The following is a 17,143-nucleotide window of genomic DNA, read 5'->3' on the forward strand; positions in this document are numbered from 1 at the left end:
GAAGGAACAACGCGACACTGATCAGAGGGACGGAATTTAGTGAACGACACCATAATGACTTGTGGATTTATATTTCATGAGAGAAGCTGATGCTTTTTGAATGGGAGTGTATGGAGCCAGTTTTGGAGCCAGCCCCTAGTGGCCCAAAGTAGTATTGCACTTTAAGGCGCTTGCGCTTAGCCTTTGTTTATTTTATTTTTTTATAACAACTACAACAACAAGCTGCAACCTGCTGAAAAAGATCTGGATCGGGCAATGATGCAGGGAGAATAAAGGAATTGTCGCTGTATCCTAGGTTTGGTTCCGGCCAACATGATTTTGATTGGGTCCCCCCTCCCACGTGAGCAGAATGATATACAGTGTGGATGCAGTAGACCATTCTCCAGCACTGCATAGCATGGTGGAGGTCTGACAATGTGAGGCTAGAAACAACATACTAGTGTTATGTTTGATATTCTAAATGTCAAAAATGGTGTTTTTTTCCCCACTGGATGTGTCTATTATTTTTATGTGAATGGAATTCAACTGACTCTTTAAGAAGTTAATTCAAAGCCCTTCCAAAAATTGCTTGACTGACCATTGACGGACCACTGAAATGACTTCAGTAACCACTTATGTACATGTCCTTTTCCTTTGCTGCTGTAAAGTAAATTCACATAATGACAGTAACAGGAAGTTTAGTGAAAACAAAACCAGACAAAATGAGCCGTCAGCTGACCAGGGGTTTTAAAACTGCTTCCACCGCTCGCTTACTGTGCTCACATGTCGATGAAAGTCACTGATAACAGCTGTTCCATTATCATTAGACTGACAACTAAGTGAAGGAGCAGAGTTAAATGAGGTGGAGAGGCTAATGGGTGGCGGACTGGCACCGCAAAGTCGACTGAAGTGGGCTGGTGTTTAGGAAGAAACTAAGCATATCTCACACAACTTCAAAGTCTAATTGACTTAAGAAAACATTCTAGTTTAAGTCCTGAAATTCAAAATGTATGGAGACGTCGCTTTTAATATGAACTTTTGTTTAATTTCCTACATGACGGCAAACAGTAATCCTATAAAAAAAAAATTAAAAAAGTCTTAAAATCAAATGTTTTTTTCCAAAAAGAACAGGAAGGAAGTCTGGCAAGGGATTAAATCGGATTGCCATGAAATCTCGTTCAGACTTTTCTGGTTCCCAGAGGATTAATCCTACTGACTTTAGTGATCCCCGGACTTTTCCTGTAGCTCGAGTAGCAAGTGGACATCTTTGGTTGACTGGATGTTGGTTGGTTGGTTGTTTATTATTGAAATATTTTGACAACCATTGGATTGATTTGTTTGAAATTTGGTACAGACATTAATGTTCCCCAGAGGATGCATCATACTGACTTTGTTCTGTAGCACCGGTGGCAGGTTTACATCTTTGCCTGGTTGAACATTGGTCGGTTGGTTTTTATTGAAGAATTTTGACAATCATTGGATAGATTTGGGTGAAATTTGGTACAGACGTTCATGTTCCCCAGAGGATGAACCTCTATAATCTGAACTTTCATTGAGTGTTGTTATCGAGTCAGAATTTCAGTTTGTCCAATGTTCAACAAATGCTAGAAATGCTGAAACTTAGATGGTGAACATGGTAAATAGTATACCTGCTAAACGTCAACACCAGCGCTGTCATGGTGATCATGGTACAGCTTCACAGAAGCACCAGCATGTCTGTAGTTTCAATGTCTCATATTTCGATACCTTAATTTGAAGTTCACAAACGTCTTTTTTTTAATACTCCTTTTTTTTTTATATGACAAAAGGATATTTCTCGACTACAAACATGTTTAAATAGAAGCAGACATTAAGTTTGCCTACTTGCAATACTCTTAATTTAGTAGAATTTTGATTTGTTGTGATTAGGAAGGCAGGAATTAGGAAAAGCTGCCTGAACCTGAACAACTTTAAAAGAGGTTTATTCATTTACTTGATAAACTCGTGACAGACTGCAGAGTTTTGACCCACAAAGATTTGATCTCTCTTCATTTCTTCTCCCGTTCACCGCCTCTCCCAGTTTCTCTTCCGCCTCCTCCTTCTCTTTCTCAGCAGTCCCGACCTGCTCTGTTTATTTCATCTCTTTCCCACGAGAGGAAGTGTTTAAACCGATATTAGCATTAACGATGATAATGATGATGATGATGATGATGATGATGAGGCATGTGGCATGTGGTGATGCCAGGGTGGTTCTTCATTGCACAGATTTCCCGCCTCAGCCTCACATCTCTCTTCATGTCTGCTGATTGACTTTGGTTTTGAATCCCGCTGCACTCTCTCTGCACAGGACCTTCTGAGTTCCTTCACATTTCCAGACTCCTTATTTACTTTGTAGCGCTAAATGGACTTGACTGCAACATTGATCGTTGTATTATAACCATCAAGGTCAAGCCTCTCCGAGTTTAAAGTCCTCAAATTCAAGTTAAGATGCGAGTCTGTCGTGTCTCTGAATGCCTTCGCTCCCTTCAAAATGCTTCAAAGGATATTTTGCAAAACGGAGACCATATTCTGTCTTTGCAGAGATCCAATAATCAAATATTCAATGTGTGTGTGTGGCTATGGAGTGTTTGTGTGTGTGTGTGTGTATTTTAAAACTCACACACGGACACTCATGCTTCGTAATAGTTTGTTCATCCATGTAAACAGTTGACACCCATTTTCTTTCTCAGCCTTCGCCAAATACTCACACACTCACACACTCTCTCACACACACACACTTGTTCTTCTATTTTTGTGAAGATCCACATTGACATTACACATTCCTTAGCCCCAACCTCATCTAACATGAACACTGAAACAGTCTTAAGCCGCAAACGGCCGGACCGGCCTTCCTTTACCAAGACATCCTCACTCTCGAGGTCTAAAACTGGAAACTGGTCCTCACAAAGATGGATAAAGACACGCACAACTTTCTGCAGCTGTAGGGAGGGAAAGGACAGGGGTGTTTCACAAATTGCATGCAGGCTTTTTGCATCAAGTGTCAGCCCCCCTGCCGCCTCCTCTTCTTCCTCCTCCTCCTCATCCTCCTCCTCCTCCTTCCTCACTTTACAGAACTCTTAAGTCAAGCACGCACCATCTGCTCTCCGGAGCGAACGCTGCTGCCCACATGGGTTAGAAACTCTCCAGAGACGCAGAGATTTTAGTGTTTTTTTTTTTCCTGTTTTCAGTGGAAATATGCAGAGGCGCTGTTGAATTTGTGGAATATGGCTCAGACCCCGTCGGTAAAAACTCCACTGCGGAGATCTTTCAGCGAGCATGTGAAAGACTCCACCAACAAGGCTTGGGATGTCTTCTGGAAGAGTGTGAGGGAGAGGCGGCTGTGGGGTGAGTCGGGATGGGAGGACGAGGAGTTTGTGCGAGGTTGCACCAGTGCGTCGTTGGCCGTAAAAGGTCGTTTCTGCAACTCCGCAAGAAACTGATGTCGGGGATGGGAGATGCTTTTAAAATAAAAAAAAATTCTTTATCTCTGTATATCATGATATAGTATGTTTTCTAGAAATGTAGATAATATGCAGTGTAAAGTTTAAATAACTAGATGGGAAGGTCAGTTTTTGGACACAACACTGAAGTTGGAAGTTTCACACGGAGATTCTGATGTCATGGTGTTTAATTAAAAGTCGAGATGATGTTTAGAGTCATTCACAGCTTTTGCCTGCCCCAACGTGTTAAATTGGCTCCTTAGAGATCAACATTTTTCATATACATTTGTTTTAATCCATCGTCTGAAAATCTATAAATCTCCAATTTGCTTGTTTTTTTGTATTTCTTGCAAAAAAAACACAAAAATTCAAAATCAAAAAGCAATTTAAATCTCAAGGAGCCATAATTCTGTCACTGCTTGAGAGACTCTCTTAGACATCTCCTATATATGGATTTTAGTACGCCAATTTAATACATCATAAAAAAATGCTAAAAGCTAACATTAAAAAAAAAAAAAAAAAACTGTGGTCCAGTTGAGCCTGGACAGCAGCTCGGACGTACCGTGATGCCTCATGATGCCAGTTTGCGTCACACTTGCATAACGCGTTATGGAAGATTGTTTCTGAGGTGTTGGAACATTTTAGACTGAATGGATCAATACTGAGCTGCTATAAAAGATTAAAAACAAAGTTGAGCCTGAATTCAATCCACCTCACCTGCAACAAAGGCTGTAAACCCTGATATCTAGTTTGTGGACACACTGAGCCTCTGTGGCAGAGGTTCCTAAACTCATTACACCATGTTCCACTATGTACCGAACCAAATTTTCCAAGCACCACCTCCCCACTGCAGAGACCAATATTATTTTCTAACCTTTCTCGAAAGGTTCTTCTGACTTGTCGGGTCCAGGGTCGTTACTTTCCTCCTGTGTTTTGGACCCGTAGTGGGTGTCGTGCCGCTGGAGCCCACCGAGACGCTCCACCGCTTTATTGGGGCCAGTTGGAGTTGTTTGGCCGTTCATCGATGCTGCTGCGTACCACTAGGTGGAGCCTTTGCGTACCACCGACGGTACACGTGCCGCAGTTTGGGAACCGCCGACCCGTAAGAAGTCTGGGCTTTGTAGGTCTCTTCAGGGAATTTCAAAATTTTTTAAGAACAAGCTTTCATCGTCGTAACATCCCGGCCAGCTGCCGCCTCTTGCTGTCCATCATGATCTTGCAAGACAACTCGAACCAGCAGCGGCAGCAGCATGCGAGCTGCCACTGTGACCGATTGTCGTTTCACGTCTGATTGTGCTTCGCCGTGCCCGTTGCGCGCCGTGAAGGGTGACTCACGGGTTGATACTCGAGGTGCCGAAAAGGAGTTCCACGAATTTTCAGCACGTCGTCCGCACGGACAACCCCGCTGGGCGGTCAGAGCGTCTCGGCGGCTTCCGGGCGCTTGCAGCTCCTCAGCGGGGAGTCCGGCGGTGTTTGATCACTGTTGACACGAAGCCGGCTTTAATAGCTCGGCGAGCTGGGAGGCATGGATGGATAAACAACAGGCCCGCTGAGCGGTGTCACTCCTGGTCGTTTTGTCTCTCCAGCTCCGTATCTTGCAGACGTTTTGGCAGCATTTCGTGTCTCTGATATGGCGGTCTTGTGACTCCTTCAGGTCACTTGGTGTCGCTTCGTCGGTCATTCTGGGGCCACTTTGTGGTGGTTTTGGTCGTTTTTGTATCTCGTGTTCGGTTGTGTTGTGTCTCTTTGGTTATTTGGTGACACCATCTGGTCATTTGGCTTCTCTTTCTGGTTGTTATTACGTCTTAGTTTTGTCATTTCCAGTCTCCATTTGGTTGTTTTGTGTCTCTTTCTGGGATATTTGGAAGGTGAAGACCTTCCTGTTGCCTGCCCTATATTTTCATTATTTCCAGTCAATTTGCTTTCTACTACTGTGGACCTTTTGTGCAATTTTGGGCTGCAAACAGAGATACATTAAAAAATAAATCTGTTTTAAATAATCTGCCTCTATAATAAACAGTTTTTGTTTTGTTTGTTGATGGAGACATTAGGGATGTTTTGGCACCAAAACAACAACATTCATTTTTTCTTTTCTTTTCTTTTCTGAGCTTAACAGGCTGGCTGGTCTACCGGGCCCGCAGGTGGGCTGTGAGTGATTTTTGGCTGCAGTGGGTTAATGCAGCGTCTGAAACACACACACACACACACACACACACACACACACACACACTCACACACTGGCCCAAAAGCGTTTTGAAATGAAAAAGCTGTCTGTTGTTAGAGTATCCACTCCTCCATAGACACATCCAACGGTGTGTACTTGGAATAAGCTGCTGTCTTTTTCCCAGCTGGAGTTTAGCACATTTGCTCCCCTGATGGGCACATCCAGGCAACTCAGGCACTCAGTATGTATTACACATTGCACTTCTAAATACAAAATCCAGTACATTTCAGTTGATGCATCCCCCCCCCAAAAAAAAAAAAAAAAAAAAAAAAAAAATAAGCCATAGTGACTGTGGTTCGTGCTAATGTTTGGACAAGCATTTGAAATAATCCGTATAAAAAAATGATCTTCCTTTTGAAAAGCTCGAACATCTTACCGCTAATGAAGGAGTGCAACGTGTGCATGACCCGTAGAGGCACGACTGCCATGTTAATGGGAAACGCAAAAAGACTGAGATGTACATTTTTCCATTGACTTCAGACCGATGTCATCACATGTTCCTTTTTCACATATCGAAAGGTGAACCGGCAGAAGGAAACCCTGCGTGTTGAGTCTCGCATCGAAACAGTAGAGCGGGACGCTACGTTGCTGATCAGCAGACTGCAGCATGACGAGCATGTTTCTAACCTCCGAAGCTTTTAGTCACAACGCCGCAAAAGATTCCCAGCGGCTCCCTGCAGGGTTTTAAATGAACTGCATTTGAATGAAATTAGAGAAGTCAAACGTTGAATAATCCATCTTGTTCACGCCTAGACTCTCACTGAGCGCTTCTTAAGACTCAATCTGACTCTTTTTCCTGCATGTGTTTGTGTACGAATGAAGAAGTGTGTGTGTGTGTGTGTGTGTGTGTGTGTGTGTGTGTGTGTGTGTGTGTTTAATTCCGACAACTGGTTCTGCCCTTCCAGGGAGAGTTGATACCGGGCTCCAGCTGTGTGTGTGTTTGGATTAAATCAACACAATGACGTTGGAGCACTCGGGCCTCACCGATTGGCCGAGACGGATTATGTAACGGTTGTGGTTCGTAATCTTGTAGCACACGCGCAACATTTACACACAGCCGAGAGAGGAAAGCAGCGAGGCTCAGTTTTTGGATAGACGGCGGCAGCGGCGCCGTCTCTGCAAACAGAAAATGTCGTTCGCTGAGTCATCGAAAGTTGCACGCTGTGACTTCCTGTATCCTGTTTCAAATTAAAAGCTCGGATTCAAATGAATAGCTCATCTCATTTCATCGTCTCCCAGCACTGGGAGATACAACCTCTCCAGACTGGGTCTTGAGAACCCAATTTCACTCTGTGAATATATGGGTCTGGCGACGCTCCACAGGGAGCCGTTTGCAGTCGTTCCATCGTACCGGTTGCAGACCTCGAGCTAATTTTGTCCAATCAGCACGCGCCGAAACCGGCCGACACTCTGTCCACCAAAGCACTTTTTCCTAAGTGAAGCATATTTATTGAATGTTTTTAATGAACGGCAGCAGCTTCACGAGGTGCTAAGCATTCATTCTGCACTGAGCGCCAAATGTTCAGTGGTGGGTTTTTTTGTGTTTTTTTTTTTGTTAACGCTGCGCTTTTCACTGTCACCAGCCGTCCGACAACAGTGAAGGAGGCGGCGGGACAAAAGCGAGTAATGGCCGACACCGGTCGCTGATCGGTCCGCCCTTCAGAGTGGCCGCGCAAACGCGAACTAACCAACGGCCGAGTTCCTAGACTGTATTCACAGCGAAGAAAACGGAAGCTGTGAGCGACAGCCAGGCAACAACCGTCTACCGCAGCTTTACGTTCAAATACACAGATTTTGTTTCTGGACCAAAATCAACTTGCCAAACTTTTCATCTAAGCGGTGATAGATTCACCGGTCCGGTTTATTATTTATTCAGGGGGAATAAACTCAACATTTCAAATGACCCAGCCAGCGATATTACTTGTTGTTGACGTACTGCATGTACTCGTCCCATTCGTCGAAACAGAGGTGTTCTTGCACATCTTGTCGGGGCAGAACCCAGAATGAACCCGCTCTGCACTCTGATTGGTTCCAGCTGCTGCTCTCGTGGTGGGACATGATTGTTATTTTTCTCTTTTCCTAACCAAACTGTGTGTGAAGTGAACCGGATTCGTGTCTCTCCTGAGGAGCGACAACTGTTTTCAGATGCAGTGTGACCACGACCCGTGAGATTAACCTCTCTAATCCCCGTATCCGTCTCTCGCTCCGTCCGCCGCTTCCCTTTCATCGCTCGCCGTCTTCCGAAATGTCTCCGCCGCAGGAGCTCCTCCCGGCCGTCCTTCTTTCGTCAGCCCGTACTAATATTTACCCCTCCGTGAAAAGGTTGCCGTAACTCGCAGCCCAAATATGGCCGTCCGTTGCAAAGGTAGGCAGCGTTCTTCCAAACAGAGTCGGTGCCAGACATGCTCTGTAAACTTCGCCGTAACTTTGTCCTCTCTGACTGGACTGATCATCAATATGACAGGGTGACGCTGTCCAGAAACTCACTGCCAGATGCGAAGTACAAATCCCTCTAGGGACGGAGATGTCTGGTGAGGCCAGAAGGAAACCAGCAGTGACATCGCCCTTTGGTTTTTGAGTGGCCGTTATGGAGCCTCGAGTTCGGATGTTGCCGGTCGCCATCTTTGCTGGTTCGGAGCGGTTCGGAGCAGGATGTGACCATATTTGGACGAGCTGGGAGGGGAGGGGAGGAGCGAGCGGTAGATCTGACTCGATCTGATTGGAAGCCCGACGGACATCGATAGCGGAAACCTGACCGCACCACAGGCCTGTCAATCAAACAGACCCCCCCCCCCTCCAAAAAAAAACACAGCATTTTGAAGATTATTTTCAGATGGGCCGCTGGGAAACTAATAAGAAGTCACTTTAGCTAACAACACCGAGATAACTGGCGGAAAAAATTGACTGCTTTTGTATTTCACGAGACAATCTATGGAGGCTTTTGGAGCCAGCCCCTAGTGGCCATCAGTGGTATTGCTGCTTAAGGCACTTCCGCATTGGCCTCATTTTTCAGACCTGGAAGCCTGGTCCACTTTTATATACGGTGTATGGGTGAGGCTGGGCAACATGCAAATATTCACTTTGAATGTTTTCTTAAATCAAGTATAATCCTTAGAATTTAGACTTTTAACAACCAAAAAGACTCCTCATGGATTTTCGTTTAGTTGGTGGTTTTCTCAGAGTAGGAGATGATGTAAAAGAATCCAAAAGGGAAATTTGATTAAAGCTGGATTTATGGGAGTTTTTATTGACTTGAAGGGATCTTTCTGAAGTCATCATGTTTCAGCTTCTCGGCAAGGAAAAGACTCAGCCGGGGAGTTTAATACGGCAGAGGGTCTTTGTTCAGGTTTACAAGGCCACCGTGTTGCGAAATTTTCTCAGCTTGTGCAAAATCACATCTTTTTTAGATTATTACCTCCATAAAATTTCAAGTACAATCTGTGGACATTTGCATTGAGCCTTTGCAGGTGACGAGCAGAATTGGCATCATGGCAGCACATCAGCAAAGACAAGACGCAATGAAATCTGATCTAACGTTCAGTTGTGTCCGTTTTCTTTGGTAATCAAGCAGATGTTTAAATCATTTTTTATTGTGTTGTTGCGACGTGACCAATACTTGGGGAAAATGGGCACTTTTTGTGTACTTTTACTTTGTTGGATTACCAAAGTAACTCTTTTTACAGTGTTGTTTTGCTTTCTGAATGTGTTTTCCACCAACAGGTTGTCATATTGAGGGAAAAATCTATAATTTTTCTAAAACAATTAGAAAAAAAAAACATAATTCCCTGTCACTGCATTCTTTTTCTTCAGATGAAGCTACGGCGGCTACCACTGTTTATTTACATAAAGAGACAGCAAATTATACAGTGATTTTACAGTTAAACAGCCTTGCATAATGAAGTGGTTCTTCAGGATAAAGATGATTAAAACTGAAAATGAGAAAGCGGAGAGAGGCCGAGGCTCCAAGCCAAATGTGATGGAGAGAATCGATGTGAAGGCTGGTGTTTGTTCTGCAGTGATCAGAGACGGGCCAAGCTAAACAGCCAAGTGAGGAAAACTGGGATGGGAACCTGGGTAACACACACGCACACACACACACACACACACACACACACACACACACACACACACACACACACACACACACATACAAACATACACACTGAAACAAAACACATAGTTTCCCCTCATGTCTCCACAGCTTTGACAGAGAAAGGATAACACACACACGGTAACACACACACTCTTTATCATCCGGTTTCAAACAACACACACACACACACACACACACACACACACACACACACTCAAACAGAGTTTTGGTTTTGGTCTTGCAACTTGTGTGGTAAATGAGTCTGTGTTGGGGCACAAGGAGATTCATTAATGGAAAAGGACGTGTGTGTGTGTGTGTGTGTGTGTGTGTGTATGTGTGTGTGTGTGTGTGTGTGTGTGTGTTATCATCTGTCTTCAAACTGCAGAAGTACGTGAGGAAGAGCTTGCGTGACGCAACGAACCGCGGGGTTTAAACACTGGAGACGAAAGGAAAATAAACACTCTTTATTCTCCCACGGTGTTTACAGGGCTGCAACTACGACAGCAACATTACGGACAAAACTCTGTCCGTTAAAGTGGAATCTCAGCCGTCAGTGCTTGTCCTCGCTGAGGGAAGGACGTCCATCCCTGCAGGGAGCACAGACAGACCCGACCGACCAATAACGGAAGTTGTAGCTGCAAAGAACCTCCTTCTGGAGTTGCCACTAATTTGAGACAGATATAACATGATTTAAAAAATGTTTTGGCATACATCAGATATTTTTTTGTTTTTGTTTTTGTAAAATACAATGCAAAAGCAAAGGAGAATGGACCAGTGGTTTTTCCCTATAAGTTTTCCGCAGGTTTCGGGTCATTAAGTTCTCACAGGGAACTTAAAGCAGCTCCTGTTTCACCAGAGGCTAACAAGCGCAGAGTGCGCAGCTTATTAAAAGCAACAAATGCCTGTTAAGCCACGCATCTGTCGCCAAAACAGGTAACACAATTGTGATAAAAGCCCTTACGAAATAAACGAACTGTGCGTCTCAGATCTCTGGAAAGTGTCGTCAAAAACCACAGCTGCAGTTACTGCTCATCGCCATAGGTGGCGCCAAACAGAACAAAACGACGATCTTTGAGAATATAACTTTATCTTCTGTATTATCCTTCTGCGTCGCGGCAGCTCCTTGTTCTGTACAGTAGATGTTAAGGGAAGTGAGTTTCAGCACCCGTTACGCATGTTTTTGTGAACAACAAAAAAAAAGACAAAATCGAGCAGAACTTTTTCTTTTGCCATTCAATTTCCACCTCTGTCAGGTTATTTTCTAAACTGTTCCTGTTGGTTTTCTTGAGGTTTGACTTGCGTATGCTGGTGTTTACCAAGCGTTCACTAAGCAACATGTATGTTGACAAAAAAAATTCGATACGAGTCCTTTTGAATAGAAATCCTAGACGTTTCCTCCTGCTTTCTTCCGGTATTTCTTTTGACTTTTTCTCCTCTTCATCTCTTTCCCTCTCCTCATACATCCGTCCGTTTGTCGTCATAGCAGCCTGGATTTCATCAGGAGTTATTACCTCACCCCGAACACAGGGACCACATGCCTTCCATCTTTCCCTCTTTACATTTCTTCCTCTATGTACCCTCTCCTCGTTTCTGCTCATCTCATTTTAATCCCCCCCCCCTCTCTCTCTCTCTCTGCTTTGCTCTTTTTCTCTCTGTTCCCCGTCACTCTGACGGTATTCATATGACAGGCTCAGGGGAAGGCTGAGCAACGTGTGTGTGTGTATGTGTGTGTGTGTGTGTGTGTGTGTGTGTGTGTGTGCGTGTGTGTGTGTGTGTGTGTGTGTGAGAGGCCTTTTTGCTATTCAGATCGACGCTACGGTTAAAAAAAAATGAAAAAAACCTTCCAGATGTGAAGTGAAAAAATAAAAAAATCCAGCTGGAATAGAAAACAAAGGATTCAGATTTCAGTTTTTTTTTTTTTTTTACTCCCAACATCAGCAGAGAGAATATTTGAAAATTGTCTTATTTACCGAGAGGCTCCCCATCTGCATGTTTTCTCTCACCGTTCATGAATATTTGAACGTCCGGCAGCCTCGAAATCCTTTTTATCAAAATTTTTTTAGATTTGTGAAGATACAATCTGCAAGTGAGAGAAAATGAGAATAAGGAGGAGGCCGTTTTTTTTTTTTTTTTCGTTTTTTTTTCCCTGTTCGGAATGAGAACGACAGACTTTCTGCTCCGAGCCGAAAAGAAAATGTGCCTGTAATGCTGCTGCAGATGAGTCAGAAAGTGGTTTGGCTCGGCTGAGCCATTCAGGAGCCTGTTAACACCGCCATCGACCACGTCTTCCTGCGCAAGTTCATCTTCATGGTTTCAGTGCCCGCAGCTTTGTGTTTTTCTACCTTAAAGTACGTCCGGAGAATGACTGATGAGCGGCGGAGGGGGAAAAAAAAACACGACACCTTTCATTTCTGGTTCACGCCAGCCATCCAGTTATTTATCCATCCATTCTCCTTCACCTATCCAGATGTGCGTCCTTCTGGAGGTTGGCTGAGCGTTCGCAAACTTTTCTGGAGGAAAAAAAAAACAAAAAAAAAAAAAACCCACACCAAGTTTTTCTCAATGGAAACTCATTACCCAGCTGATTCGACAAATAATTGGCACATCCTGGCGTTGACAAAGACAACTTCCTGTCTTTGTTACGGTGCCGTTGCTGTGCACTACAGATATCAAAATACATACCAGTGACGCGGCATGTTAAAGACACGACTATCCTCAGCTTACACCTTCTGTTTGTACCAGTCGATTCTCACGACAAGCTGCCGTATTTTAGCTTTTGGAATATTTTTGCAGAATTCTCTACACTTTCAAAATAAGTTTGTTTTTTTTTTTCTTTCAAAATAAAATTCCACGTAGTGATGGGCTGTACCAACCATAAAGTTGTATCACAGTATTTTTTTTCTGAGTTTATTTGGGGGGGGGGGGGGTTACTAATTGTTGTGTTATGAAGTTGTAACTGTTAGTAACAAACACGTATGCAGTTAATTAGAGTCTCCTAATGACACGTCGTGAGTAATGCAGCAAAATGGTGGTTAGCTACAGGCATCACTTCAGATACGTAACCGCACATAAATTTTGCTTCCCCGTAAAGACAGGAATTCTATCAGCTATGAAAAATTCCTATCTTATAGCGTTTCAATGTTGGTGTACATCAGATGAACCAGTATACATAAGAAAATGGGTCCAATTTCCACAGCACAAAAATGTTATTGCAGCAATTTGCAACCTCTTAATCTAGTTTCTTTTCTTACAAAAGTTTTACAAAATTCTAACTTAAACCTCTTTAAAATGCAGAGATGACGCAATTAAGGAGTTTTTCTTTCAAAATATGAGCCTGTTTTGATGCAAAGCTTTAAATGCATCAGAGAAGATGAAAAAAAAAAACGAGATGAGGTTGTGTTCTTCCATGAAATAACCTGTAAATCGCTTTGTTCCGAGGTCCATGTTGGTTTCTTTCCTGTCAGCTCTTTAGGTCGAAGCGTCTCTGTATTTTATCTGCATTATGTGTCTAGTCTTAAAAGAACGGCAGCACCATTTCATCGAACTCGAGCATTTTAAAAGTCTTCCGCGTCCCCGAGCGCAGATTTCCCAGAATTCATTCAGACATATTTTGCAATTTTGTTGTCCAGAATTCGATATAAACATTTGTACAGTTTAGACCTCTTACTATTTGTTTGTAAAAGTGACCGACCAGCCGGTCGGCGGGGTTGATGAGGTTAAAATAAAAAATAGAAACCGCAGTCTGCGTCCCCACAATGAAATGCAATGAAAAGCACCTGAGTTTTGTGTTAAACCAGCGGAGGGAGCGGGCTTTGAAAAGGAGGCAGACTGAAAAGAGGAAAAACATGTTTTCAGCAGAAGCCACAGTCCCATATTCCACAGTATCTATTGAGTTGGTTTTATTATCTTGGAGGAAATGTGCTTTAGCTGCTTCCAGAGAGAGCAGCGGAGGAGGCCACCCGAGAGCCGCGGCGAGACCCAAAATGGCTGCTTTTCTCATCACTTCGCTGTAGATTTTCAGACAGGAAGGGTGTGGCAGTAAACCGGGGCACAGCAGAGGAGCAGAGGAGCAGAGGAGCAGAGCTTATCTGAAATGAGTCTGCTCTCCGGGAGCAGCGGGGTTGTGTGTCCTGGGGCTCAGAGACTCTTGTTTGTTCGAGGTACAACAGATGACTGTTCATCCCGAGGCAGCCACGCTTTCTCCAGTTTCAGTGTAGTTTAACTCACTCCATTCATGAAATCCTCCTCATCCCCTCTCTGCCTCAGCACTCGTTCATTTTCGATTCGCAAATCGATCGTTTCACCCGTTTGAAAGAAAAATGCCAGAAACCATTCAAATTCATTATTTGACTGCTTTTCAAATTAATACGCATACCATGGTTAATTTTGCTCAGCAGTTAGTGATCAGGAATGATCGTCTTCTGCTGTTGAAGTCAGGTTAAAAAAAAGAAAGTAGGAATACATTATATTAGTTCCTGTTTTACCACCAAATACAATCTAAAGCTTTTATTAGGTGTCTGAACAACTGATTAACCAACACAGACTTTTTTTTTTTTCTTCTGGTAAAGTCATGAAATGGTAAAAACAAGGAATCGATGTTTAATTATACTGAAACAAGTCCAGTTGTATCGCATAGAGGACTTCTTGCAGATGATTTTGTTTTGGAGGAACAGGAATAAGGCACATAAAGTTCTTTTTTTCTAAACCCTGTGGCATTCATACCTAAATGTCCAAACCATGCGCTGTATGTAAAAGTGTTCGTAGCTCCCGGGTCTGAAAAATGAGTCTGATGCAGAAGTGCGTTAAGCTGCAATACCACCGAGTGCCACTAGGGGTCGATTCTATAGACTCCCATTCAACTTCTCTCAAGAAATTCAAAGTCAATACATTTGTTCCACAAGTTATCAAGGTTTTGCGAACTAAAGTGTCTAAACCAGCCTAAACAGCCAGCCGGTCAAAAAGAAATATCTGCAGCTAACTAATTGTCGTTTTCTTTTACCAGAAGTTCATGATAAAAAAAAAAATGGGAGATGCATCATTTGCTCATGCTAATATACTCTTTACTTGACGCAGCATTGTGCAACTCTTGGATAAAACTGGTGAATTAAATTCACACTCTTCCACACTTGGCCGCAACCGTAGGACATACGCGCAGCAATTTATACCTACTAGTACATTAAAAAAAAAAAAAGAAAGAAAAAAAAAAAGAAGCTGTTTCACAGAAAAATCATTTAAAGGAAAAATGAAAAAAAAAATATGATTTTCTTTTCGGAGAGTGACGCTTCTCGCGCAGCAGCAGCAGAGCGTGGACACGTTAACTCGAATAGAACGAGAAAATGAGGTCTGTTCGGGGGCAGCGTCGTGCGCTGCGACTCCTTTCCGTCCGCCTCAACCGGCACAATGCCGCCGCTGTCCCGCATTGTCCCGACCAATTTGTCGCCCGCGCCGTTATCATGTGTCCTCCCACAAGATTGGAAAAGTAGTAGCAAGATAAATAAACAGATTCTCCTCTCCCTCCCTCCCTCCTCTCCCTCCCCTGCGGTTAGCAGAATGGGAAGTTATTCAGCACCGGGCACAAAAATGTCGACTGTATCCAGGGACTTCTCAGATATGGAAATAACTCATTCGGGTAGACGCGCATGCCGGAGGGAGCTCTCCAGGTGAAACCCTGCGTGAAATAACAAAAGGCTCGTGGAAATTACAAACACAACTCCCGCTGCTGGGGCTTCAATTTAAACCGGACCTTAGTGGACCAGGAAGTTGAACGGTGACACGGGAAGCAGAGGAGGGAATCGGCTTACAGGAGACATAAAGTTACACTCAGAAAACGGGTTTTTTTAAAGACATGTATGTTGCTCAATATGTTACTGTCACTTATTCGTACGCAAGTTTACTGAAATGGTATCGCTGTCTGGCACCAAGGTGAAAAAAAAAAAAAAAACATGATGATGTCAATCAAACAGATGCCCCCCCCCCCCCCCCAAAAAAAAAAAAATGCGGCTTTATGAGGCCTAATATCTAATTAATGATGGAATTATTTTCAGATGGACTGAGAGAAAAGCAATAAGAAGTAGAGAGTTTAGAAGAATGACACCAAAATAATTTATTGACTTTGTGTTTCATCAGAGAGTTTAATTGGAGTCTAGGGAGCCCAATTATTCTGTCCACAATCACTCGTGAAAAAGACCCCGAGATACTTGAACTTGTTCAGCTGAAGCATGCAACTCCCTCCCGACCTGCAGGGGGCAATCCGCTGTTTCCTGGCAGAAAACCATCTCCTCCTCCTCCCCTTCCTCCTCCTCCTCCTCCTCCCAGCTGCCAAAGCTCCAACCTTTTGCAAATGGTTCATTTCAGTATTGAGTGAGTTTTTGTAGCGTTTTAAACTGGAGTGTAAATGAAACGGTAACCAACACAGGGAAACTGCTTCATTCATAAACCATGCGATATCTCGAAGGTCAGGTCGTGCTTGTCTTGTGGAAGTGACTTTACAGAATGTTATTTGAAATAAAGTCCAAGTGGGGATTTTTGACCTTCATCTCTTTCCATCACTTTGACAGCCGATTCTGACCAAAATCTCATCAACTGCTTCACAGTACACAAACTCGCATCTCTCTTATCCGAGTGCACAGCTCTCCCAACATCCCAAAAGTTAACACACACAAAAGAAAAAAAAAAAAAAAAAAAAAATTGTCGGTTTCAACACTCTCTACTTAAACTTGAATGAAATGGACTGAATCCAAAAAAATAAATAAGTTGTACTCTTTTCCTGGTAGTCCAAAAGTACTTGAACCTTGAGCAGACTACAGCTCCACTGTAATATATATTTCAGAAACGTGTGGACAAACTGCAAAAAAAAATAATAATAATCATTTCGGAGTGAGCGTCGACAGGCTGAAAGCCAACAAACGGGGCGTGTTGGATCGTTCGTCGTCCGGTCGGTGACGTATTTCAGCACCTTACCGAGCCTTTTTTTTCCCCCGAGGTTAGATTCGGTCCGACTGTCTTTGGATAAAAGAATCGGCATCACGCTCGAACGACGGTTTTTTTTTTTTTTTTCCTCGCTGCATTTCTGCTCGGGCTTGCAGGAATATTTGGGGCGTTCTGGGATTACTTGTACTCATTATGTACGCGAAATGATCCTCTGTTTGGGAACGCTTGTCAGTCATTTGACATTTCAAATGTTCTCTTCGCCGTTCTTCCCACTTTCATAGCAGGGGATAAAAAAAAAAACAACAACAAAAAAACAAAAACAACGACAAATGAGTACGCGACAGCGGGGGCTGCAGTTCATGCATGTATTCATGTGTGCTGCGAGTGTGCGGTGAAGGGTGTTTAACTTGTGTAGTTGTTCCTGCCCGCCGACACGCGTCGCCGGGCCACGGCAAGATT

At 43.5% G+C, this 17,143-nt stretch overlaps 1 protein-coding gene across 1 annotated transcript in view; it reads left to right on the forward strand.

Annotated features, from left to right (window-relative positions):
* The first annotated feature begins 3,110 nt into the window (after positions 1-3,110).
* LOC138196170 (rho GTPase-activating protein 7) overlaps positions 3,111-17,143 on the forward strand; it is a 69,068-nt gene continuing 55,035 nt past the window's right edge. Inside the window, exon 1 of the mRNA XM_069145966.1 lies at positions 3,111-3,342. Coding sequence (XP_069002067.1) covers positions 3,222-3,342 — 121 coding nt within the window. The 5' untranslated portion in view covers positions 3,111-3,221. The remainder of the gene's footprint in view (positions 3,343-17,143) is intronic.

The sequence above is a fragment of the Embiotoca jacksoni genome, unplaced genomic scaffold (genome assembly GCF_022577435.1).
Source record: "Embiotoca jacksoni isolate LCO1_2020_lvr unplaced genomic scaffold, fEmbJac1.0.p SCAF_13, whole genome shotgun sequence".
Lineage (NCBI taxonomy): Eukaryota > Metazoa > Chordata > Actinopteri > Embiotocidae > Embiotoca > Embiotoca jacksoni.